This window comes from Echiichthys vipera (genome assembly GCF_963691815.1).
Source record: "Echiichthys vipera genome assembly, chromosome: 2".
Classification (NCBI taxonomy): Eukaryota; Metazoa; Chordata; class Actinopteri; order Perciformes; family Trachinidae; genus Echiichthys; species Echiichthys vipera.
This window is the reverse complement of record NC_139827.1, coordinates 11,167,418-11,191,700: the sequence shown is the minus strand read 5'-3', so window position 1 is coordinate 11,191,700 and position 24,283 is coordinate 11,167,418. Positions and strand designations below refer to the sequence as shown.

The 24,283-nt window shown below is 41.5% G+C and overlaps 1 protein-coding gene across 1 annotated transcript in view; it reads left to right on the top strand.

The window, feature by feature from the left end:
- Window positions 1-797: 797 nt before the first annotated feature.
- hhip (hedgehog interacting protein) overlaps window positions 798-24,283 on the top strand; it is a gene marked incomplete at its 5' end in the record, with an annotated part of 33,241 nt that continues 9,755 nt past the window's right edge. Inside the window, 11 exons of the mRNA XM_083923760.1 lie at window positions 798-1,085; window positions 4,698-4,890; window positions 9,224-9,368; window positions 11,443-11,644; window positions 17,911-18,062; window positions 19,436-19,609; window positions 19,734-19,877; window positions 20,111-20,229; window positions 21,722-21,845; window positions 22,670-22,815; window positions 23,982-24,063. Coding sequence (XP_083779886.1) covers window positions 798-1,085; window positions 4,698-4,890; window positions 9,224-9,368; window positions 11,443-11,644; window positions 17,911-18,062; window positions 19,436-19,609; window positions 19,734-19,877; window positions 20,111-20,229; window positions 21,722-21,845; window positions 22,670-22,815; window positions 23,982-24,063 — 1,769 coding nt within the window. The remainder of the gene's footprint in view (window positions 1,086-4,697; window positions 4,891-9,223; window positions 9,369-11,442; window positions 11,645-17,910; window positions 18,063-19,435; window positions 19,610-19,733; window positions 19,878-20,110; window positions 20,230-21,721; window positions 21,846-22,669; window positions 22,816-23,981; window positions 24,064-24,283) is intronic.

Sequence of the window (24,283 nt, the reverse complement as noted above, 5' to 3'; positions counted from 1 at the left end):
AAGTAAAAAGAAGTTGTCTATAGAGATACAACATAAAATAATTGAAGTGATTATATTTGACTCACTGCAGATATGTAAGGCTGAGGTAGACTTGAGTAATAATTGTCTTTACTTGTTCGGCCGATGGAGCCCAAAAGCGCGTCCCCCTCCGCCTCCACTCTCCGTCCTCCGCTCTACCAGGTAACTGTTTACCTCGACGTGGACGCGACTGTGGCCACATGCGCGCACCCGCGAAGTCATACGTCACCGCGCTCGCTCCTCTTCTCGCGCGCTGGTTAAAAAGAAGGAGGAAAGAGCACGGGAAAACATGTGAGCGGTCTGAGGACTTTAGTGAGAAACAACTTTTTATATCTTCTGTGTTTTTTTTGAGCCCGTGCATGCACAAACCGCCGCGCTGTGCTGAAAAGGAATTACGTCTAAAGGAACGTCACGGCTCCTCTGCAGCTTTTGGGTTTTGACTTTTTTGTGTTCATTAGGATAAATTGTCTTATTGTTTTGCTTTTATTTCATTTCATTTTTTATTTCTGAGCTGTACTATATAAACAGAAGCAACCACAATTTATTTTGAAACACCTTTCTTCATAGCAGACTCAAGACACCTGCTCTGACAAACAGCTTATTTGTATTTTTTCTTGGCTTGCTGCTTGGAGAAATATAGCACCACATTAAAAACATAGAGCCTATATATTACGTTGCAGGTTAACCCCTCTCTTTTTTTCAAAAGGGGGGGTAGATATTGTGTTTTATTGCATTTTCATTTTTTTTTCCTTTTGGTTAATTTTATGATTTTTTAAACTATGAAGCATTTGCAATTTGTACTCGTGCTGGCCATCGCGGCCAGCGTGTGGGAATGTGGAGACGCAAAATTCGGCGAGAGGGGAGAAATTAGCCCCAGGAGAAGAAGATGTTACGACGGAAGCTTGCCCAAGCGGCTGAAGAAAAGGGAGCGAAAAGTGTTGCTTGACGGCAGCAGCAGCAGCAGCGGCAGCAGCGGAGGAGAAGTTTGCCACAGGTTGTATCCCCGTGTGTCCTGCTGTCCCACCAGGAGAGCCGCCTATCAGATCCTGCACCGCGGGGATGCTCGGGTAGGTTAATGTCCATCATCCACCACGCTGTATTTTCTTTAAATTAAGGGACTGGGGGATTTACTGCTTAAAACGCCTCAGGAGATGCATTTACAGCCCTAGTGTATTGTCATTCTGCCTCTTGTTGCTGAATTTGGGGATGGTCAGGGGAAACTGCCCTGGGCTATGAAGCGTCTGAGCGTCCAGATGAAAAAGTCTTAATTTAACATTCATATAGGGACACATATAATGTGTTGCCACCATACCTTTGTGACTGTTTGAATAACTATCTATAGCTTCACCTTATAAAATCCCCATTGTGTCCCAATTTCCAGCCTACTGTATGTCTGTGGGCTCTTTTTTAATCTCATGATATCACTATAATATCTTCTCATAACAACTCATTTGCTCTGTCCGTGTCTTTTCCGCCAGGGTTTACCTGTTTCATTATGTGCATCACGTGTGCACGTCCAGGTTTCTAGGATATATTTACATTTTGTTTACCGGGTGTCTTGCTTTAATTACACAATCTGGTGCAACTGCCCAACGCGCTTCGGCGTTACCATGGTAATCACTCGCCGATTTACGTTACCTACTTCTCGCCACAGTCGACTGTCAGGAGAAAGGGCTAACATTACCCCAAAAGAAAAAGGTAGGAGCCCAGTTGTATCTTTTTTTTTTTTATCAACCGCAGCTGGGAGCTGACAGCGGTTTTGTTTGTAACGTTGACGTCGATTAGAAAAGTTCCGCAAACAAACTAACCTTACGCTCGCTTTTACGCGTCACTCTTACGCGTCGTGGCATCGACCGAAGTGATACAAATAGGTGCTGAAATGTAACGTAAGCGAGGGTTTTTAAACACATGCTCAGTTTCCGTGAGGGGGAAAAAAAGCGACTGTATGCGCCAAACTTGTAGCGGATTCCGTTGGATCCTCACCGGGACCATTCTCATGTAAACCACTCCTCGAATCATTCAGTGGCTGGGTGGTATCTTACTTTGTGTTGCGACAAAAAAGCCATATTGCATCATTTAATTTGCTCAAGTCATGCAAATAAGAGAGAGAAGGGGGGTGAATAGGACGAACTCGACTTCTCCTCCTCCCCACTACACTGCCCACACACGGAGCCCTTTCTGATTATGGCAAAAGAATAACAACAACACCATTGTGTTTGTTGGTTTCACTAATGGGAGAAGCTGGAGAACATCACTCTCCCCCCAGTCATGAGCCCTGTCCAAGTGTTAATGCCTTTGAGAGGGTGTGTGTCCTTCACTATATCCCCCTGCCAACCAACTTACACCTATTCCCTGAGGACAAATGTTTTGTTAAAGCTAAGCATTGCCTACATCAGTGCTCTCCCCCTCTCCCTCTCAGTCTCTCTGACCATATGAGGTTTGCAGAGCCTGGCTGATTTATTGCAATTGAAATGCAAGAGATTGTTTTTCCAAGTGTGGCATTGTATATTAACACGTTTGTTCCGGCAATTTCATTCCTAGAAAGAAGTAATCCTGTAACAGCTGTTCTCCCACATGAAGCTATGCATTGCAGCTTGGTGCGATGCCAACTTTCGACAATGTAATGTAAACATAAAAAAATAGCCCAGGAATATGTTAATGACGATTTTACTTTCTTACTGCTATTATTGCTCCATGTTTGTTTGATTATGGCTCTGTTCTTGGCCCGCTTTAGCGTGTCCTCAGCAAAAGTGCAACAGCTGAGCCTCATTGCCATTTCTCTCTGCTTTTGAGGAACGTACTCACTGAGATTCAGTAAAAGACAACAAACAAAGGTCCACTTGTTCTGGTTTGGATGATGGCAACATTGGAGCCCATCCCAGCAACATATGGACACGGGGCATGGCTGAGAGCACACAAATGCTACTCTCCGTGGACCTTGTGCCAGCCCATGGCACACAAAATCAATGGGCAATTTAGATCAGAAGGGCAGGCATGCCCACAACACTGCATGGCATGAGTTTTGAGGGCACGGAGACAGAGGGATACACCACACATAGAGGGTCATAGCCAGCCTGGAGCTCCCTTTTTGAGGAAAACGCCAACAATTAGATAAAATATGGAACAAAAGTGGGATTTAGATCTGAATTGAACTATGGGTCCTCAAAAAGGCTACAATTTATTTGTTTCCCTTTTTAATATGCTGTTATAAAGAAGATCTCTCTTTTGTGATGAGAGATTTTCTGTTAGTATATTTTTCAGGTAGACCCTCAAGGTTTTGCCAGATGTTCTGCCACCTGTTGGGTAAATACGGCTCTGAATAACTTCTAAACAGAAAATCTTTTCCCCAGTTGCAACTTGTTCTGCAGTCAGAGCAAAATGTAACACATCCATATGTTGGCCTTGGGTCTGCTGGTCTAATTGACTTCGACAGACTGCTAATTTGTTGATACCAGAGTGGGAATGATGTGCCTGTCTATCTCTAAATTGGTGTTTACACATGGACCTCACACAGAGCAAAGCACTACCAGCCTGCCTGCCTGCCTGCCTGCCCAAGCAGCGCTGCTCTTGACCTAAAACAGATTACATTGTGTTTTATTACGGCTAATTTGCTATGTAAATAATCCTGCTAATTTCTTTTGGATTAACTCTTTATGTACTTTTGCGTATTAACCCCATGTCAGGTTTTGAGGCTTCATTCATTTCATGCCCTGGGATCTGTCAGACATGAGTATTGTAATTTGACTTTAACTGTTTATGAGCTTGGGTAAGTAGGCAGTGAATGAGATGATTTCTTTGTTTATTTCTCCAAACAGACAGGGTGTTCCAACCTCAACGTTGAACAAATTGGTGTCAAAGGATAGAGAATTGGAAATCACAGAACATGTTGCAAGGATAGGATAGACATGTGAAAACATCAGTGGTCTTCAGCTTTAACATGTCCACTTGCAGGGCTTTTTTAAAAATGACTTAGTTTGTTTACATGAAATTCTAATAACTCTAAAATGAGGCAAGAGGGTATACCACTACCAGTGATAATTAGGAGAGTCTTTGCAGTGTGAATGGTGTGAACGTTCATGCAGATCGTGGTCGAGATGCTGCAGACTTTCACACTATTCAAGTGACTGTGTGTCGCCCTCCTCATTCTTCATTCTACAGATGATGCTCAGAAAATTGCCGTGCAAACTAACTGTAGCACGATACCAATCCTAACAATAACTACCACATGTCAAATCTGAAGATCATGTAAATAATAAACAGACTACTTGATGACATTGATGTTTAACATACTTTATGGATTGGCTTAAGATGTTATTGCCAAGAGAGTATATCACTTTTCCCATACCATATGGAAAAATGTATGTTGTTAACATACAGTTGTTATCTGAATGTGTTGTAACCTTTTGGTGTTTGGATTAAGTAGAGATCATTGACTTTCTGTGTGAAAACCGAGTGAGCTAATTTAAGGCTGTTACATGGTGGGAGCTGAAAAATGCTTTGGCATCTCCATGTTTACTGTAGAAAGGACACATTGAAAAAGTTTGGTGGCTAATATTTGGAAGCATTTCATTTGTTATAGTCCTTAAAAACCTCAACAGTGTCTGAAGTTGATTTGAAAATGCACACCCTACAAAAATCTTTTTAATCAGGCATTGGTCCTTCTTGCATGTGGTCTCCAGATTTTCTCCACCAACAACACCGAATGTGGACGTCTCCTGGAGGAGATCAAGTGTGCCCGCTGCTCCCCCAATGCCCAGGTGTTGTTCCACTCCTTGGACATGGATAAGATGCCACACAGGGAGCCAGACCTGCCGCGGCTTTGCCAGGACTTCTGCCGCGAGTTCTACTACACCTGCAGGGGGCACATACCAGGTAATTATAATACAGATAATAATGACCATAAATGTGACATGAATTATAGCCCCTGTGTGGTTACCTGGTGACACGCAAGTAAACATATACACAGGAATAAAGTAAGTCAAAGAAGGCATACGTTATACTTTCTCATTTCAGTCTCATTTTGAAAAGAAACTGACAGCCCTTATTGTGATGAATTAAAATTCACAGCAGGACTCATTTCTTTTTGAGACTCAGCCTGCACATGTAGAAGTGGCAGATTTTTGGACTTATGCTAGAAGTGGTGCGTCAGTAGTCTGGTCTGTGAATATTTATTTATCCAGCTCTTACCTCATCTGACCTCACCTCCATTTGTTGCTGAGCTTGTCTCCCCCATTTGCTTGCTCGCTGCCCTGCTCCTTGCTTTACTGATGCACTTTAATGCATCAGTAAAATTACTCGCCACACACTACCTCTATAGACACAACACCAGTTTGCTGATTAAACTGCAGTCTGATGTAGCACATTTGGTCTAGCAAAGAGCTGAGCAATATTTTGGCTTTTTTATGATGCAGTATTTAGTCTCGCTGTATTTATGGCACTAGGAGCAGAAAGTTATGTTCTCTTGTCCCTGATAGATTTGTTCTGATCATGCAAGTTTATTTTAATCAGCACACATTTACAAACATTTACCTTTTTGAAGACCTTGAGTGTAGTAATAATACACACATTGGAGGAATTTCCTGACATGGGAATAGAAAATATTAGATTTGCAAATGTGGGTGGGAAAACATGCACTAACAGAAGCCAGTGTACCAGAAAACTGGACTGGAGCAAAATGAACTGTTTTATGACCTGTTGCTGCATACTGCTCACCAGATTTAACTCCTGGAGTTGATTCTGTATTCGGGATACATAGTCACCCTAGCTGTGGTCTAGACATGACTGCTCGGCACCTTTCCTTCCTCAGGCATAAACTGTCCCTTTAAAAAAACATGTTCTGCCACCACTATGTTTTCATCTGCGTAGTAAGTTCACATGAATCTAAACATAGTTGAAGTGTTGCTTTACTGGCCCCTGTCATCTCCGACTATGAACTCTACTATGAGATGGCAAAATCCACAGAACATGGAGGTGGGGTAACTGATGCAACAGTTTCCTTGTGGATATGATACTGCTAAATGATAGGAACCCATCTGCCCTTGTAAAGCATTTGGTCTTTGATCACGGGTACCTGTGCCTTCATATTGCATACCAAACATGATCAAACACTCTCTGACTGTCTTCTCTCCTCCAGCCAAGTCTTCTTCCAATCTCTGTCGCCACAAACTGATTAGATCTGCCAAGATTTGCAAACAGAGAACAGTTTCAAACACACTTGTCTGCAACCCACCCACATGGTATGCTGCTGCAGCTCAAGTCAAATATCAAACACATACATTCCATCTGAGTCCATCCTCGTCTGCATCTAATGGTCTGCTCGCATATCTTGTACAGCCACTTGAACTACAATTAAGGTTGGCGAGTTGGACTCCGCAGAGCATAGACAGAGGGAAGGAGAAGAAGATGACTTGTCTGGAGTTGTATTACTTGCTCGTGAGCTGACAGGCATATGGACTCAGAGAGTCAAACCAAAAACGCTCAAGAGAGGAATCCAGAGAAGAATACCCCCCCCCCCCCCCCCGTATTCAATGTCGTGCTCCTCCCTACGTCCCACCCCCCTCCCCTCAGCCCTCTACAGATCAGCATATGTGGTGACGAATGACACATTTATTTTTCTACAAAGGTTGTGTGTATGTAAAACTGCTGAAGTGCATCAAGATGTCAAGTACTTTGGGTGGGCCACCCAGGTTGCCTTGGAAGATAACCAGATGGAAGTATAACTTTAGTGCTGCAGAGCCGGGAATATGGACAAAGTTCTCTCTCTCTCTCTCTCTCTCTCTCTCTCTCTCTCTCTCTCTCTCTCTCTCTCTTTCTCTCTCTCTCCCCCCCTTTGCTCTCTCTTTCTTGTCTTTTTTCCTTTTGCATGCTCTTCCTCTTCTCTTTTACTCGGTTCATACTTTTTTCTACAATAATAGTGGAACATGTATCAAATATAAATACGATAAACTTTAAAAATTCACACCCTACTAAAACCAAACATTATTTATATTTAAATATTTAATTAAAGTATGTTTTTAATAATTGCTTCATGCAAGGCAGTCACAGTGAATATAACCACAAACATGAACAGGCAATATAATATGTCCTTAACTTTTGCTAATTCAGAATAGCTGGCCAAAGGTATTAAAAGGAAACGGTAGCCTTTACTGCTCCCATAACTGTCGTCCTGCTCCCATGAAACTTCCTACCAGCCCTTGATTAGACCATGTACTTAGCCCCCATTTCTCAATAAAGACATTTACTGCCTTGACTCTCATTTCTGCCTGTAGGCCTCCCACCTTCCCTGTACTCCTCTTCTCTCATATCTTCCTCCCCTCTACACTCACCCCCACTTTGCACCCAAGGTCCCCAACCAGCATGGTTAAGATAACTGCAGACACAAGTGAGTGGGTGGTATAGCCAGAGCTTTGTGTGTATGTGTGTGTGTGTGTGTGTGTGATTTTGTGTGTGTTTGATCTTCATGTTGTGTTTAGATGTTTGAGGGGATATCCTATCACCTCCAGTATTCGGTGCGGTCAGCGCTTGCGGTCGGTGTGTGGCAGGAGAGGAAGATGAAAGGAGGGACAGGGAGAGTCCTGTTTGTGTTTTTATCACTGGTGTATTTGCTCTCCTCTGTCCTCTGAGGGATTGACTAAAGGAAACAATATTGGCTAGATTGTTTTTAGGTCACAAAGGGCCTCTGAAACCCATTGCACACTTTGCTTTTTGCCGGGAATAGTGTTGTGACTGCACAGGCTGGAGGTGTAGCTGTGTGTGACTACTATGTTTACGCAGATCACTTTTCACGGGCCAAAGGGAAATGAGGAATGATTTAATGGCAGTTTTATCTTAAATGCACGTGCTAGTTCATAGAAAACAACCAGTAAGTCAAGTTGACTGTATTTTTCTAGCCAAGGGCTTCACAATCTGTACAGCATATGATACCCTCGATTCGGATAAGAAGAGACTTTAACAAAAGTTCAATGAATGTTTTTGAGACGCAGCTCAGGAAGCATTTGGGAACATCACGTTGGTGTTTGGCAATGCAAGCAAATCATTTCTCTAACCCCGCAAACAATTTTTGTTTATTTCAAATTTCATGCCATATTTAACAGATGATTATTTCATTCTGCATGCTGTGCCCATATGTTGCACACTAATGCAAAACAGTTGTTGGTAGGACAATGGTCGGGAATTATGAATTGCAGGAATAATAAAATGTATTTTCTCCAATTAATTGAAAGAACCCAGTTTTGCGCAGGGAAATCCATCATTGACTGTTAAAAGTGACCTTTTGATGTGTTGATTTTGACAGACGATAGGAAGAGCTGTGACATGATGTGCCCCTCAACTTGTGTATGGAGCGAGAATTTGCCAATTTATATGTTGTCCTACCATTTCCATCCAGTTTTCTTTTGATGACACGCAGTCGCTGATAGTTTTATTGGGTTTGTCAGAGTGTGGTAAGACTATGTGAGCAGAACCAGCTGAGTGAGGAATATATGATTCGACTCCTTGAAAGGTCAGGGCTTTGTCATTCAGATAAGATGACTACAGATGGTAATCACTATGTACCCACTGCCTTTAGATGGCCGTAAGAGCTGTACACAGAATCCCTTAATACAGGACATGAGTTGTGATTAAGTGGGATGCTAGAAACCAGCCTTTATGATCAACTGGATTTTTGCTGTGCATTTAAACTTGTCTTCTGGTTAAGAATGTAAAATGAAAGTCAGATAAACAAGCAAAGCTTAACTATGTTGTTGGATAGATTTCAAAGAAAGAAAAACGACAGTTTTGTCATAGTAATCCATTAGGAATAGTACAAAAGCATTTCCTAAATCAAGATAATGATGATGTAAACTTGAATTGAGAATGCAATCATCAGGAGGCGTAGTTCACAGCAGAGCCCTGTGTAAGCTGTGATCCATTTGGTTTGGCCCAGTTTCTTTTCACTTGTTCATTTCAGCCCAGTCTAGCCAGGATTTGGTTTGGCTCATCAAGCATAACTTTAACCCTCCCCAACACACAAGCACATCACACCATTTCTCTCTTTCTTGTCTTTGTCACTCTTTAACAGCTGAAGAACCATAAAAAACAATGTCAGAAGAATATCCATTGCATTCTTTCGGTTTAGGTGTCTACACGAGCCCACTGTTTGAAGTCATTTAACCATGCAGTATTTGTAAGACCCTTTGTCTATGTCTGTATCCATTGTGTTTGCTAGAACTGTTCCAGGCCGATGTGGATGAGTTCTGCCAATACTATGGGAGGAGAGATGCCAGCCCGTGCTTTCCAGATTTTCAACGAAAGCGACCACAAGGGCAAGATTCCAACTACTTGGGAGATGAGAAAATAGAAGATATCAGCAGGTTTGTAGCCTGAATTTTACCATGGTTTATTCCATTTGAGGATTCAGTTACAATATGCAAGATGTACATTACTTTGGATGAGTTTTGGCTAGCTCTTAAGTGTGTTTCAGCCAATGGAATTTTTCAGGCTTCATTAGTACTTATAAGTTCAGATTCATGACATTCAACCGTGACTTTTATATTTTTATTAAAACAGCAGTAGCCTTGGTCACATGTTGTGGGTTCACTGGTCCATTTTGGCAAGGTCCATCCTCTCAGACAGAAATGCTATGCCATCTCCTCTCTAATCCTAAAGTTTGTCCAGACTGCATTTACTCAGCTTTGCTCACATAATGAAAATGCTTAGCCTGCGTCATTCTGGTTGCCTCCCTCACTGCAAAGGTCTGTACATCACAGAGGGCTTTGGCCTTTTGTCCATGGGGGGATGCCTTTCATCTCTGTTTTCCCTGAGGCAAGAGAGCCAAGCAGTATGTGCACCTGAATAGCAGCAACCAACATTCAGTCAAATAACTTCCAAAAGTTAGAGAGTCAGGGGCTCATTTGTCCCTGCAGTCCTTTATCCTCTGAGACGTCTATTCAGGTAAATGAGCAGGACTTTCTTATGTTTATTAAGTCATAGTTAGGGGCTAATATTGTACAATGCAAGCCTTTTATTTCTGGCAACTAAGATGCGGTGTTCAAGTGCTCATGTGTTCCTCGTGGAATCCACAGAGGCAGTGGTGGTGCACTTATTTGTGGTTTTATTTCTGGTGGTATGTAGCTCACCCAGGAACATAGAAAACAGGATAGGAAAAGAAATAATCCAGCATTAGACATTGCCATTGGGTGTTAGTTGGTTATGATCTGGGTTGTAGTCAATCACCGCTTCTCTTATCCCCCTTAAAGTGCCAACAGATAGACTGCCCCCTAGCTTTTCCAAGTGGTAGTATTGGTGCTGTTGTCGCAAAGACAGCCAGATAGGGATCACTGTACACTGTCCACCATTTACGTTAACATTACCTGAGGATAGCTTCTGTAAGCTGTTTTGGCTTGCCTCTTAGTGAAATGCTTTCTGGTAAACAGTGATGTGGTTTATCGTGAAATGTAAGAGGGCAGTAGTGAAGCTGTGAAGCGCTGCTGATGACAATGTGGAAGGCAAAATAGTTTATTGTCTTTGTTCAGACTATGAAGCCTCCGTTCTAAGTTATAATTTCATTAACTTCATAAGTACAATCACAGCTCAAGTGTTTTCCTCTTCGTTTGTGCCAAATAGTGAGGCGTCATTTTGCAGGGAGTTCATACCTGATGGAAGACAGTGGCTTCTAGGGAACTAGATGACTAGGTCATTGCATTATGCAGTCAACATTTACTTCATAATTATAAGTTAAAACAGAAAAGTGAATTGTCGTGACTTTAAATTCTGTGCTGTCTGCACCAAAGTAGCCTTGTTCACAGGTGGGAAAGCCACTAGGGTTCTTGTCTTTATAGTTTGTCAGGTACCTGCACAGTGGAGGGTGGTGCAGGTGAGAGGGGTTAATTGAACCACCTATGCTACTTTGGCGAGATCCATTTAAAAGACATAGATGACACACACAGCTGGTAAGCTGGAGTTTTTTTTAATTAAAATGTAAAGACAGAGGTAGAGAATCAAAGGGGACAGGTAATAGTAATAGACACTATGATAAACTGGATTTTCGCTGTGCATTTTAACGTGTCTACTGGTTAAGAATGTTACCACCATAGCAAAGGACTTGTCACTAAATTAGTAAACCAGAAAAACCTCACTCAGCCTCAGCAAAATGCAACATCCCACTTCAAAAACCAAGGCATAAAAACGAAATAGCACAAGTGCTAGTTGAGTCAGTTAAGACAAATGTCAAGTACTTGCAGTCCTAGACAGAAAAGTGAGGTATTTAACTCATCATTTTCAATGTCATATAAAATAATCAGCTATAAGACGTAACAGTTTAACCTAAACTTTTTTTTTTTTTTCCACATACTACTTATTCAAATTCTGTCATACCCCTTCTACCATATAACTGGATTATTCACCACCTCCATCAGTCTCTGACCTTTTGTCTCCCTTGTTACCCAGGAAACACAAACACAACTGCTACTGTGCCCAGGAGGTGTTGAGTGGTCTGAGGCAGCCGGTGGCCGTGGTGCACTGTGGAGATGGATCCCAGCGGCTCTTTGTCCTGGAGAGGGAGGGAATTGTCAGGATACTCAACCATGACCTCGACCTAATCAAGGAGCCTTTCCTGGACATCCACAAGCTGGTGCAGAACGGCCTGAAGGTAGGAATGAGCCTGTCGTCATAGTGTTATAAGTGTCGAAGGAATTCCAGAGGTAACATGATAATATGGATGTAATTTGGGCACAGATGTAAACAGGAAAGAGGAAAGGAACTCTGCTGATGGCGTATGAAATATTGTTTGCTACATTACTAGAGTATACAAGTAATGTGCCAGAACCTTAACACAATTCTTTACAAAATGAACGGTTTGCACCTATGTAAACGTGTGAGGACCATCTCCAGCCAAGACAAATCCCCTGAAAGTGGTGCCTGCTCACTATTAGTATTAAATTATATAATTACACCATACAAGCAGTCATTCATCAAATGTGATTGTGGCTGATCATTACGCTATTATCTGCTAATTGACTGTACATAGAGCACACATGTGCTCACTGCTAATTTTCTGCTAATTCTCACAAGATGGGTTAATGGCTTTCTTAATCTCTCCCATATTGTTCCTATAAGGTTTCTAATATCCCACATGGTTACCCAATGCTTTACATAGTGCCTTACTCAATACCCAACATGATGACCGGACTGACAGTTCAACAAATTTCTCCCAGGTTTAAATTGTTACCTTGCCTATGCTTTTTATTCACTTCAACAAGTGTTTTATCAAATGTCTGAAATATCCTTTTGCTTTCTCCTGCTCTCTTACTGTAAGATATTTAGCGGTTAATGATTTATATAAAGTGAAGAGCTAAAGAGACTGGTCTGTATTTATAACCGGAATTGGCACGCAAGCATTTACCTTGTCCGCTTGACCTCCTACCATCATGAGTGTGCCTGCCAGACTAGGGGATATGATAAGGGTATCAAGGGGACAGTAAATATGTGTTCTACTTCTATTTGGCTTTGCGCCCTCTCTGAGAGAAATAAACATGGGTAAGGCTGTAAAGAAATAAGGATCTTTTCTCATTTATGTCGTCTGGTTGTGATGCAGATTTTTGGAAATTGTTACGCCAGTCAGCAGTCGTCATGTCATAGATTTGATGTATTTTCAACCCACTGTGTGTTGTGCTGTGGTGCTAGTTCTTGAAAGTCTTCTTGGTGACATTGTAAATATTGCAAGTAGAGATGCACAGATTTGAATTTTCCTTACTGCATCTTAGATTTTGAATTTGAGAATTGTTCGGAAATTGTTGAGATGGCACGAGATGAGTTGGCTGGGATATTTGTGGGGCACACTCCCAGGCAGGAAGTTTATCCATCACGAATGCCTCCTGCCCCTCCAATGACAAGACCCTTTGCTTACAAGAAGTTAAACGGAGCACAGCAATTGAATATGCAACTGCCCCCTGCGGTATGCTCTCACTGCTCTGCAGTGCTCTCTTATCATCATTCAATCCAAACTGGTTGTGGATAAAGTGATCATTATGACAATTAGACGTGGCTCAATCCCCCGCAGGCCTCAGGAGTCCTATTCTGTGATGTTGGCTGCCGGAACGGGCTCCCAGCCACACGGGCTGAACAGAACCAGGGGAGGGCTAAGGTGTTTACCGGCAGCATCAACAGGATGGAGCTGCCTTTATACAGAGAGAGGAACCCAGGCCCCCAGGAGACAGGGCAGATAACGGGTTTATCATCAGCTCCATACACATGCTTTGATTGTAATGTTCTGTGTTTCCCTTTTGCTCCTCTATCCCCCTCCTTCCACGGATCCCCCCGGTGCCAATTAAGCTGAACTGCATAGAAACAATGCTGTGCTGTGGCGGTGTGGGCTGCGAACCGCGCTGTGGGTGTTCTTCTCCTGAAATTCAATCTTTATACTCAAGGCCCCCACCCCTCCACCACCACCACCACCACCACCACACATACACACACATTCAAACGCATTACCCATGTCATCATTGCAGTGGTTTCACCACAACAAGCTCACATTCACACACCTTTAATATGATGGTGAACAAACCTCCTGATTGGACAGAGCCCTGCTATAGGATGTGATGGTGCATGTTGCTGTGTTTGACCGTTCCTACTAAAATCCTGACCAATACAGTATTTTTTATTCCAATACCACCATACTTTACTGAGTACTTCAGACTTGCTGCATAATGTGCTGAACATTCCTGTTTTATTTTTTTGTTACTTTTTCAGTGTGTCAAACACAAATCCCTATTCGAATTACTGGCTGTCACTTCCTGCTATACATACAACATCAAACAGAAAAAAAAGTTTTGTTGCTTCAGCTTGGATGTACTCCAGTCAGTTTCTCTGTATATAAATACAGTACAAAAGTACAAAAGAAAATACATTATAGAATATAACTTTAAGTGATCAAATATTCTTTATACAGTGGAATGCTATACTAAATCAAATTTTAACCAAATTTAAAGCAATCCTCAGGCTTTCTTGTCTGTGCCTGTCAATTAAGGTCTTTTGAATCTGAGGCACCATGTTCATTCATATGTGCAACACAAGCACAGTTGTGGTTTAGTTGATGTACAACTCCATCTCCCTAGTTGAACATGTTTTATTGGATGGCAGTGATTTAAGCATACAGGAGTTACATAATGCTTTATGGAAAAGTAAATTACAAAACTTTGAACACAATTAAATATGACAACAACTACAATTATCCATGAACTTGTTTGGAGTTGCTCTCAAGGCAACCAAATTTAAGACGCAGCAGTTCAAGCCAAAAACAATACTCTTTGATAGGGATGTAAATCTACCCTTAGTACAGTGGTGTCTCGTGGTATCTTTAGACTAAAGAATGGCTTTTATCTGTTCTTGCAACTGAATTCTTAACTTTGAGGCTGCTCAAACAATGACAGCATCTTGCTTGCATTGTACAACTTTAGAAAAGACACTTGAGCATGTGTGATAGTGACAATGAGTTTTATAAATGAAGACATTTGTAAGCAGCAACCCAAAGCTGACAGTCCACTAACATGTATTAGCCTGTGCAACAGGGGTTAGGGGGCCTGCAATAAAATATTTCACTGTTAAAACAAATAAGTCACAGCATGTTATTCTTTCTGTCCCTGCTCCGCTGACAGCTGCTCTGCATTCTCAATGGCTATTAGACGCTCAGGGCTGCTCACATACAAACTAAAAATAGGGGCCTCATCTTCACTATGACTCATACTGATCTCACAGTTATCTTCAAACATTGGGATGTCAGCTAGAAAAGTCTAATCTATGAACATTATGGCCCAGTTGATGGATTATATCTTTATTTTGGTTGCTGGGAGGATTAATGTGTCATGAGATTGCTGTGAACTTGTCAGGATTTATGCATCAACAGGTGGAGGAGTTGCATTGGATATTTGATTCTCATTGCACAAAGGAAAAACAGAGAATACAACAAAGGAGGTGTGTGTATTGTCTGTGTGTGTCAGGGAGTTGTGAGCGTAGATGCTTCAGGTAGTCTTTGAGTGAAGGGCGTAGACATTGTTTTGCTCCAATCAACTTATGTGGAATGTCTTTTGTTGGAGGAATGCCCACGAGCCAATGAGGAGGGATCAAAAGGTCCAGGGTAACAATGCATGAGCCAACACGTGCATCATTTGGACTCAAAGACAGCTGCCCCTGCAGAATTGGAAATGGTAGCGTTGTGTGTGTCACTGCCTCTGCCACTCAGGCAGGACCAGCATTCTACGTAATGCACCGTGAGATGTGAGATAACAACCGCTCCTCGTCCCTGCACCTCACTTCCCATGCTTTCTGTGGAGTGACGCCAACACTTTGACAGTGCCAAAGCCGGAGCCCCAGAGAACAGAATTGGAAGGAAAAGAGGAATGCAGAGGCAGGTGTTTGTGAAAAATGAAGAGATAATACCTCATGAGAGATTCAATCAGAACCCCCTGTCTGGCTGTGGAAGAATGATGGCAGTCATAAAAAACCCAAAGATGTTTGAGGGAAAAATGGAGGGAATGTGTTTTAAGTTGACATGAGTCATTTATATACGGTAGTCTGATTGCATGCATTACAATCAGCGACATTAAAATTTGTTGTTAAGAAATTATTCTTAATTTTTAATATATTATTAAATTGTCCTTCAGCCTCATCCATAAGTGTTGTCGTTGAAAAGTGTACAGCATACTAAATTATAAAAGTGCACACACGATACAATAATTAAAATGTACAATAACACAAGGCAGAGCAAATCTCCTGAATCAGATTACATCTTTTAAACCCACAATGCAGAAGCTGAAACCCCTAAAAATTCACTTTGCAGCCAACAATATATAAAACCTGTAGCTTTTCTAAATGAGCTTGTTTGTACAGTATATTTGTTTTTGAGCCATGCCAAGAATACCTTACCTACTGCAGCTCTGGCAGCAGTTTGAGAATGATCAATGCTCAGGGGCCACAGGTTGGCACTTTGTTTTCTTTTAATCAAGGTATCTCCTTGAATAGGCTCTGCAGTGAAAGGCTTTCTAATGCAGTGTTTCTTATGGCTCAGATGCCGGCTCTGCTGTTCGGTTGCTGCTGAAGGAGCAAGTCATTAGCAAGGGAGCTAATATTTCAGCCCATTTAACCACTGTGTATCTTGGTGGTCCCCCTTTGGCTCCGGATCTAGACCTCTTAGGAATTGTAGTCTTAGACCCACTTCCTATGGTGAGTTTATTTTGGGGATGTGAGTCAGTGCATCCTCAAATCCAACATATGGATCTAGCATTTCAAGGTGCAGTTGAGAATTTCTTGTCCTAATATGAAGCCTTTTGACATTCCTTGGCAAAGTGCAGTCACCTCTGCTCCGACTAACATCCAACTGTGCAGTGTGTTGCATCCACTCACACATAGTTCCTTTTCTTTTTTACTTCAATGATCTGACATTTAGTAGCCCTCATAAATTTGCGGCAGAGCCTTTTGGGGTGGAGATTTATTTGTCAACTTTCACAACATTTCGCTTTATATTCAGATTAATAGAACCTCTGTGGCTTATCATGTGGGTCTCTGTTGTTGCTCACTAGTACTTCAGTACATTCCTTTGCAAAGAGTCATCTCTTTTGCATCCACATGTGGCCTGTGTCACTGCTGCGTTTGACTGGGCCGGGTCTAAAACAGTCCAAACAGAACTACAAGATTCACAACACCTATTTATGATATGTGTTCCTTGGCCTGTGACGTAGACTAGCCTGCCACTTACATTATGTTCACTTTCAACCAAGATGTATTTTTTTCTGAATTATTTTTTTTTAAAGCAAATATCTGAAGGATGAGACAGCTGTGTTAATTGTAGACATGATACTTGTTTGTTTGCCACGAGTGAGATAACTTCTCTGCATGATGCTCACATGATGCTCACAAATTTCCTTAGTGAACGAAAAAGCTTTTTTAGAGGATACAATCACACAGAGACAACTTTATAAACATTCTTTACACCTAAGAATAGCATTCTGTTCATTCTTTTGTCTAGAAGAAATAGTGAGGGAGAGTATGACATAAAAAAAAGGGCCAGCCCTGCTTGTCTTGCCCAGGGAATGAAATGCTGTAGCTGATTATTACAGCTAACTATGATGGGAGGACCACCAGGGTAGTGACAACTGATGAAGCTGCCTCCGGGGTGAGACAAAGGTTTACATATTACACAAGCAATTTAGATGTTTTCTAAACATGTTGCCAAGACAGTGGGAGTTGGCAGCTCTCTACCCCCCCTGACCCCTCCAAGCCTTGAATTTTGCATGGATTTTGTGTAAACCAGGAAAGACAGAGGGGACGGGGAGCAAAAAGCACGGACTGAAGCACTCTGCACTTTTGTGCTCTCTATGAACTGTGAGTGAGCTAATAAATTCTTTCAGCCACTCAGCGTAGCATTCACGGATATCCCCCAAAGATTACACACACAAATCACTGCACAATGGAGGCCACCGGGAGGGCCTGGGCGTCACAGGGGCCCCACGACCCTGTGGACAAGCGCACATAACCAGGCTGCAGAGAAGACTGGGCAAAGGCGGGGGGTTGTAGAGGAGGAGCAGCTCTACACGGAGTCAAATGCTTTATAATGGTTGGTAATGGTATATTCAAGAAGGTTGGTGAAGGTGCGAAGTGAAACAGGCAAGGGTAGAAAAAGAGAGAAAGGGAGAATAGCAGGGCTGTGAAAGGGAATGTGATGGATAAATAAAAAAGGGGATTAGAGAGGTTGAAGAATTAAAGGAGTTGGGGGGTGATGGGTGTGCAAGGGTTGCATGTAGTGGTCTTGGTGATGATGAAGATGACCGAGGGGGGTTGATTCCAACCCCACACAGCCCGAGCAGAAGCCAAGGAGGGACATAATTAACTCCTGGATCTTTTGTGTTTCTCATCTGACTGCAGGGTGGAGATGAAAGGGGCCTGCTAAGCCTGGCATTCCACCCCAATTACAAGAAGAATGGCAAGCTCTACGTCTCTTACACCACCAACCAAGAGCGCTGGGCCATCGGACCACACGACCACATTCTCCGTGTGGTTGAATACACCGTTTCGAGGTAATGGGAGAAGTGTGTGCCACATCTACCTTAAATATGGGTGGTTCACTGCATGAAAGGAAACCAAAACCTCGGCTGCCTCGCAGTCTACACAACATTAAACTGACCTATTAACTATTGAGAATTAATATAGCATGGGCATGCATTTCTTCATGCAGAACTCACTTATTTAACCATTGAAAAACACTGGACAGTTTACAATGTGGTCAGTCGTAATTTGAAGCAATGCGTGACGATTAGTGAGAATTCCCACAATCTGCTTTTCCCAGTACAGTACATGCTCTTATTTTACTGTTGATTGCTTTAACATTCAAATGGTGCAATTGTAAACAATACAAAAGGAAACTTGTTTGACATTGAGAAAAAAGTCCTGATCACAAAACCCTGAAGGAATTAATTATAATATTGGCTATTTCCATCCAACAACACTGATTTGATACATTTTTGCCAGAGACCATGGTAACCACAGTAAATATGAAAGCTTCAACAGCACACAGTGTAATATGGGCGTTTCCTTGCAACACTCTTGTGATGATAGCGATGTTTACCTTTTTCTGTGTCGATAGCACACACTCCCTTCACAATGACCTGTAATTAAGAAAACAATCTTTTCTCACGAATGTGTTTAGGTGTTACATTTTAATTTGCATAATTACAGTTGTATGTTTAATTTAATGATCTAATCTTAATTATAGGCTTGGCGTGCAGTCTCTGTGACTGCAGAGTATAGTCCCTAATTTGAGGGTTCAATAGAGAAATGACAGTTAAAGTATTTGATGGTAGTTTAAGAGAGTCATTATTTTTATCTTTGGCAAGCTGCTTTTTAAAAATTGCAGGACTACCCAAAAAAATCATGAAATATTTGTTGTTGATACTGTGAAGCCAGATCTTCACTTTGCACTAGAACTTGCGCAACATTTTAAAGCCTGCATTACATCTCCACCCACTCTCTTTGCCTAACTGAGGCCATGCATTAGACTAAATGTCTCCAGACAACAAACTATTTAAACTCATTTAATGTTTGATTTTCTTTGGTATGTCATGTCAGCGTTTCTTCTTCGTGTGTTGGTATCATTTTAACCATCGCCACAATTATTCTTCAAAGTTATTAGAGACAATCAGAGCATGTACTTATAAAATCATGTCTCATGGTCATAATTCAAAATATTACATTGCATTTCTTCAGGTGCTTTTACTCTAATCAAGAGCCAACTGTGTCCAAAAGCCATGTACTCTGACCATAATACAGTGTATACTATGTATACATATTCATATGAGATTGTATGGAATGTAGATATAGAAAGGTGTAGCACCCATCAGTTCTGCACCCTGTTACAGAAACCCAGTGACAGATGTGTTATGTTTTATCTTAGGAAAAACCCGAACCAGGTGGACACCCGGACTGTCCGGGTGCTGATGGAAGTGGCAGAGCTGCACAGAAAGCACCTAGGCGGTCAACTTCTGTTCAGCCCTGATGGTCTGTTACACATCGTCCTCGGAGATGGCATGATCACCCTGGATGATATGGAGGAGATGGATGGACTCAGGTGAGATGAGAGGTCTTTGAATCTCAGTAAAAATGATCGAGTACTGGTGTGTGCCCCAAGATTGAATCTTTTTCCTAGCTCCCACCATCGTGAAGGTGTATTTTGTTTGTGTGTTTGAATGCAGTGATTTCACAGGGTCCGTCCTGAGGGTAGATGTGGACACAGACTGCTGTACATCACCTTATTCCATACCACGGAACAACCCGTACTTCAACAGCACCAACCAGCCACCTGAAATCTTTGCTCATGGATTACATGACCCAGGCAGGTGTGTGAAACATTTCATGAGCAACTTCAGCAACTTCAAACTGAAGAACTGAACAGCTGTTACTGGCAAAAGAGATCCACTTTACAAAATTGGGCTGCTACAACTGATTCAAATGTTTACTGTTTTTTGTTGTTTCAAAAATATAATAAATTATGCACTTTTATTGCTAGTCTTTTTAGGAAAGAGTTTGGTTGGTGTCCAAACGGCTGTTTCTCCTTTATTCTGTTCTGTAGGTGTGCAGTGGATCGTCTTCAGACTGACAATGGGAGTCTCCTGATCCTCTGTACAGATGCAAGTGGCAAAAACACATCAGCAGGAAGAATACTGGAGATTACTAATGGGAAAGATTATGGTGAGTTACAATCTCCATGACACATTTACCCTTTTTTAAGTTTGGAAGGAGTTCATTAGCTTGCAATGTTAAAAGCTCATGATAAAAATAACTGAGTGCAACCTTTTCCTGAGTTTTGTTTGATCGCATTCCATCTTAAGCAAGACATGAAAATAAATTAACCTCTTGGATAACCTTTCATATTTATCCTGCTAAAAAAATGCCATGTGTTTGTTTTTGCGAATGTCTTTCATTTTCAAGAGCATGGTGTTTTGGCAACAAGTTCAAAAATCTAACAGAGTTGAGTGCTGAGACAGTGAAGGTTGAATGTAAAAATGATGCAATCGAAAAACATTTCCCCCTTGTGGAGTGTAGGTTTGCCAAGAGAATGTGAGATTATGTCCGCACGTGAGATTTAAAGCTGTCAACAACAATAAATGTCTAGATGAAGGTTTAGTATTGTTGAAAACACAGCTGAGAGGGGCCTAGTTCTTCTAACATTGTGTAAATAATCAATAACAGCAGCACCTTCTCAATGCTTAATCTTCTCTTCAAAGAGAGAAAAAAACTGCTCATCTTTGCTCCGAGTGTTGTTTTTGAAACCCAAATGAATCCCTTGGTTTTTCAAGCCAATGTGCCTGTTATTTCCACATAACACGTCTCACTTGGCTTGATGCCTGATTTTGCCAGTTACCCAAACTGTGAAGTGATTGCAGTTGGGAAATGAGCTCACCAGGTCTTGGATCATAAATTTTAAAAGGCAGCAAACCTCCATCCATTCAGATTTCCATTTGCCAAGACAACTGTAATCCAGAAAACATCACTCTTGTGAATAAAAGACATTCTCTTGCAGTTTTGATAAAGACATATTAAAGTTTAAGTAGCCATGGAAGAAGTCAAATATATGGCTCTCCAATTTAAATCAAGATGCGGTCTTTGCCATTTTTTTTTAATCAAATTGGGTTCCCCTAATCCGGTTGTTGAATCTGACGCAACACCCTTTCAGAATTCGATTTCCGGGTCCAAGCGCTCCATTGAAATAAAACAGACACGGCTGATCATGTGAACAATTACAATCACCTCTTATGTCGGACAATTACGAGTTTTTTAAAATCTCAGATCTGTTTAAACAACGGGAAGCACGGCACTGCAGCATTGTAGAAATACAAGGCTCGGACGGCTTGGACCCGGAAATTATATTTTGAAAGGGCGTGACGTCACGACTTAACAGGAATAGGAATCACTAAGCAATGTCTACATGACTACTGACTATATTAAGGAAACATTCTTCATCTTTTTGATTCCGGCACCAAAACCACACATACTATCATAGGCATAAATTATTATAATTCATTGAGTACATGACTAGATTGTTACCACTGAAGGATGTAGGTTAATGGATATTGTGATTAATACATGGATTAGACTGAATCTATCATAAAACATGATCTATTGATGTTGCATGCAGCCAGCAGTGCCTAAATCAGACCTTTGCCACCTTTTCCCTCCCCAGAAAATGAACCCTCTGTCTATGACCTGCAGTCCAGTGGAGGAGCACCGCCTGTGGGGGGCTTCGTCTACAGGGGCTGCCAGTCTAGAAGACTTTATGGCAGCTATGTGTTTGGAGATAAAAATGGGTAAGAATGAAAAAAGGGTTGTGTTAAAACCCTTCTGATAAATAATCAAACGAATGAAGTTGCTACATGTTGTGAGATCTAGATCCACTCCATGCACAGCTGTCAATGGATAGCTTTATTTCTAAGACGTTGGAGTAGCTTTAGCCTATCGGATCGGATCAGACAAAGATATTTAGCCATATAGAGATCAACAATCTCTTTCTTCTTCTCTTTTTTCATCTCTTGACACTGAAAATATGTCGCTTGAATCGCCATGTGCCAAAGTAAACACAAAGTTCCATCCACGTGGCAGAAAACAAGTTTTATGTTACTGTCACCACAACGGCACAGCCCATTCAGTGTAAATGGAGATTAGACATCCTGCTCTGTGCTGTTCACACTTTTTGTTGGTTTGTAATTTATCCTACTTTGCTGATGTCAAACACTGACGCTTGAGTAAGCAAAGGAAGTAAATAGTGCAGGGGAAGTACACTATCAGGAGTTGGCACTGTGTTTAAAACAATGTGTGGTCCTGGTTAATTCTGTGTCCCATTACAATTTGAGGGCATATTGTTGTGGCTAAGTGAAGGCTCCGGCATGATGTTTGTTTTGAAACTAAAAGCCAAGGTCTTAAATAACACCATGAGACACGGGGTGGAAAAGAAAGACATGGTCAATGAACCATGTTACTCAAAGTAAAAGTTACTGCTGCAAATAAATGGCACTGTATTTCTCATGTGTACGTCAATGTATGAATGTAAGAAATGGGCAGTATCTGCATGAGATAAACTGACAAGGTAATGATGTATTCACCTTCTGTACTGTATGTGTTTTGCTTGTCTCAGTAACCTGCGGATCCTCCAGAAGTCTACATTGTCCACATCAGCAAGTGGTGAACAGTGGCAGGAGAAAGCTCTGTGTCTGGGCCCAGCTGGCTCCTGTGGCTCCATGCTTGTGGGACACATCTTGGGTTTCGGAGAGGATGAGCTAGGTCAGTAGGGCAATTATAAGAAACCTACACATGTATACAGTTTATTTATCTTTTCTTAGAGTTTCAGTCTAGCTCTCTTTCTCTTTTCTTTCTTCCTTTGTTTTGTTCTTCCTCACAATTTCCGCATGAGTGACAGCTATGTTATTTTCTGAAATCACACGATGAATCCTTGAAAGCCTGTTGGCTTCACATGTCAAAAGGATAATAATGGTTTTGAGTCTTTTTGTTGTGTATTTATCAATGATGCATATGTTAATGTCATGGTGAATCATTTTCTAATTGTTTATGTGAAAGATGTGGGGTGCATAAGAACACAATTCAAAATCTGGAAAAATTGCAACACCTAGCTAAGAAGGAGTTACACTCAAAACTACAGGGAACTAATACCTCTCTTACTCTACCTATATAGCACATTCCCAACAGGATATTAAACAGCGCACACTTCCTTTTGGATTAATGGTAATTTCCATAAAATAGCAATGAAACTCTGAAGACCCACTTATGAGCTGCATATTGGGCCACCTACAAGGCGATGTTTGGCATGAGCAGAGCGATGTGTTACTGTTTACCTGGGGCTACTGCAGCATTAAGATAAGGTAGGGTGAGCTGAGGTCAGCGGACTAATATGATACAGAACATTTTTACCAGCTGGACCCACAACAGACACTCACACAATTATTAACTGTCAGCTCTGGTGTTTGTGATTAACATGAACTCGTGATGTGGACCAATCAGACATGTTTGATCACAGTTCTTGCCACGTGTTGGAGTAACAATTTGAAGAGGTATTTAAAGATTCCTGCATTTGATCATGATTTGCAAGTGGTGCAAAGTATAGGCCCAGACACATGTTTACAATTTGTCCCCTTATGGAATATTCTTGCGGGCTTGTTCCTCATTAAATTATCCGCCTAGTTCCCAGTCATGAGTATCCAATTGTCCCATTAAACTTTTTCTTTGAGTCCTTTGGCAAGTGCAGCAATGCAGAAGCTACACTCATTATCCTCATGTCCTCTTGTCTCTACTTCCCCCCTTTTGTCCCCTCTCCTCATTTTGGCACAGGTATTGCATAGATTGTATATATATGTTATATCTTAATAACATTTAAATATGTAATAAAAACAGTACTAATGGCCTATTTCCATGTGACTTTTCCTGTTTTGCAGGTGAAGTCTACATACTGGCAAGCAGTAAAAGCATGGCACAGTCACACAGTGGGAAACTCTACAAGCTGGTGGACCCTAAAAGGTACAATCATGAAGTATATTTGCTTTTCCTTCGGGGGTGGTTTGTTTCACATTTGCAAAGGGGCTTTGAGTGAACCATATTCTTTCAACCATCATGTGTTTGTAAACTGGGGTGGGTTACAGTTGGATCCTAGTTCAGTAAGTAAGTGATTCCTCATGCCATCTAATGAGACTCCAGCGAACCTGCCCACCATCCCTAATTCCATGCTGGTTTTGTTTTA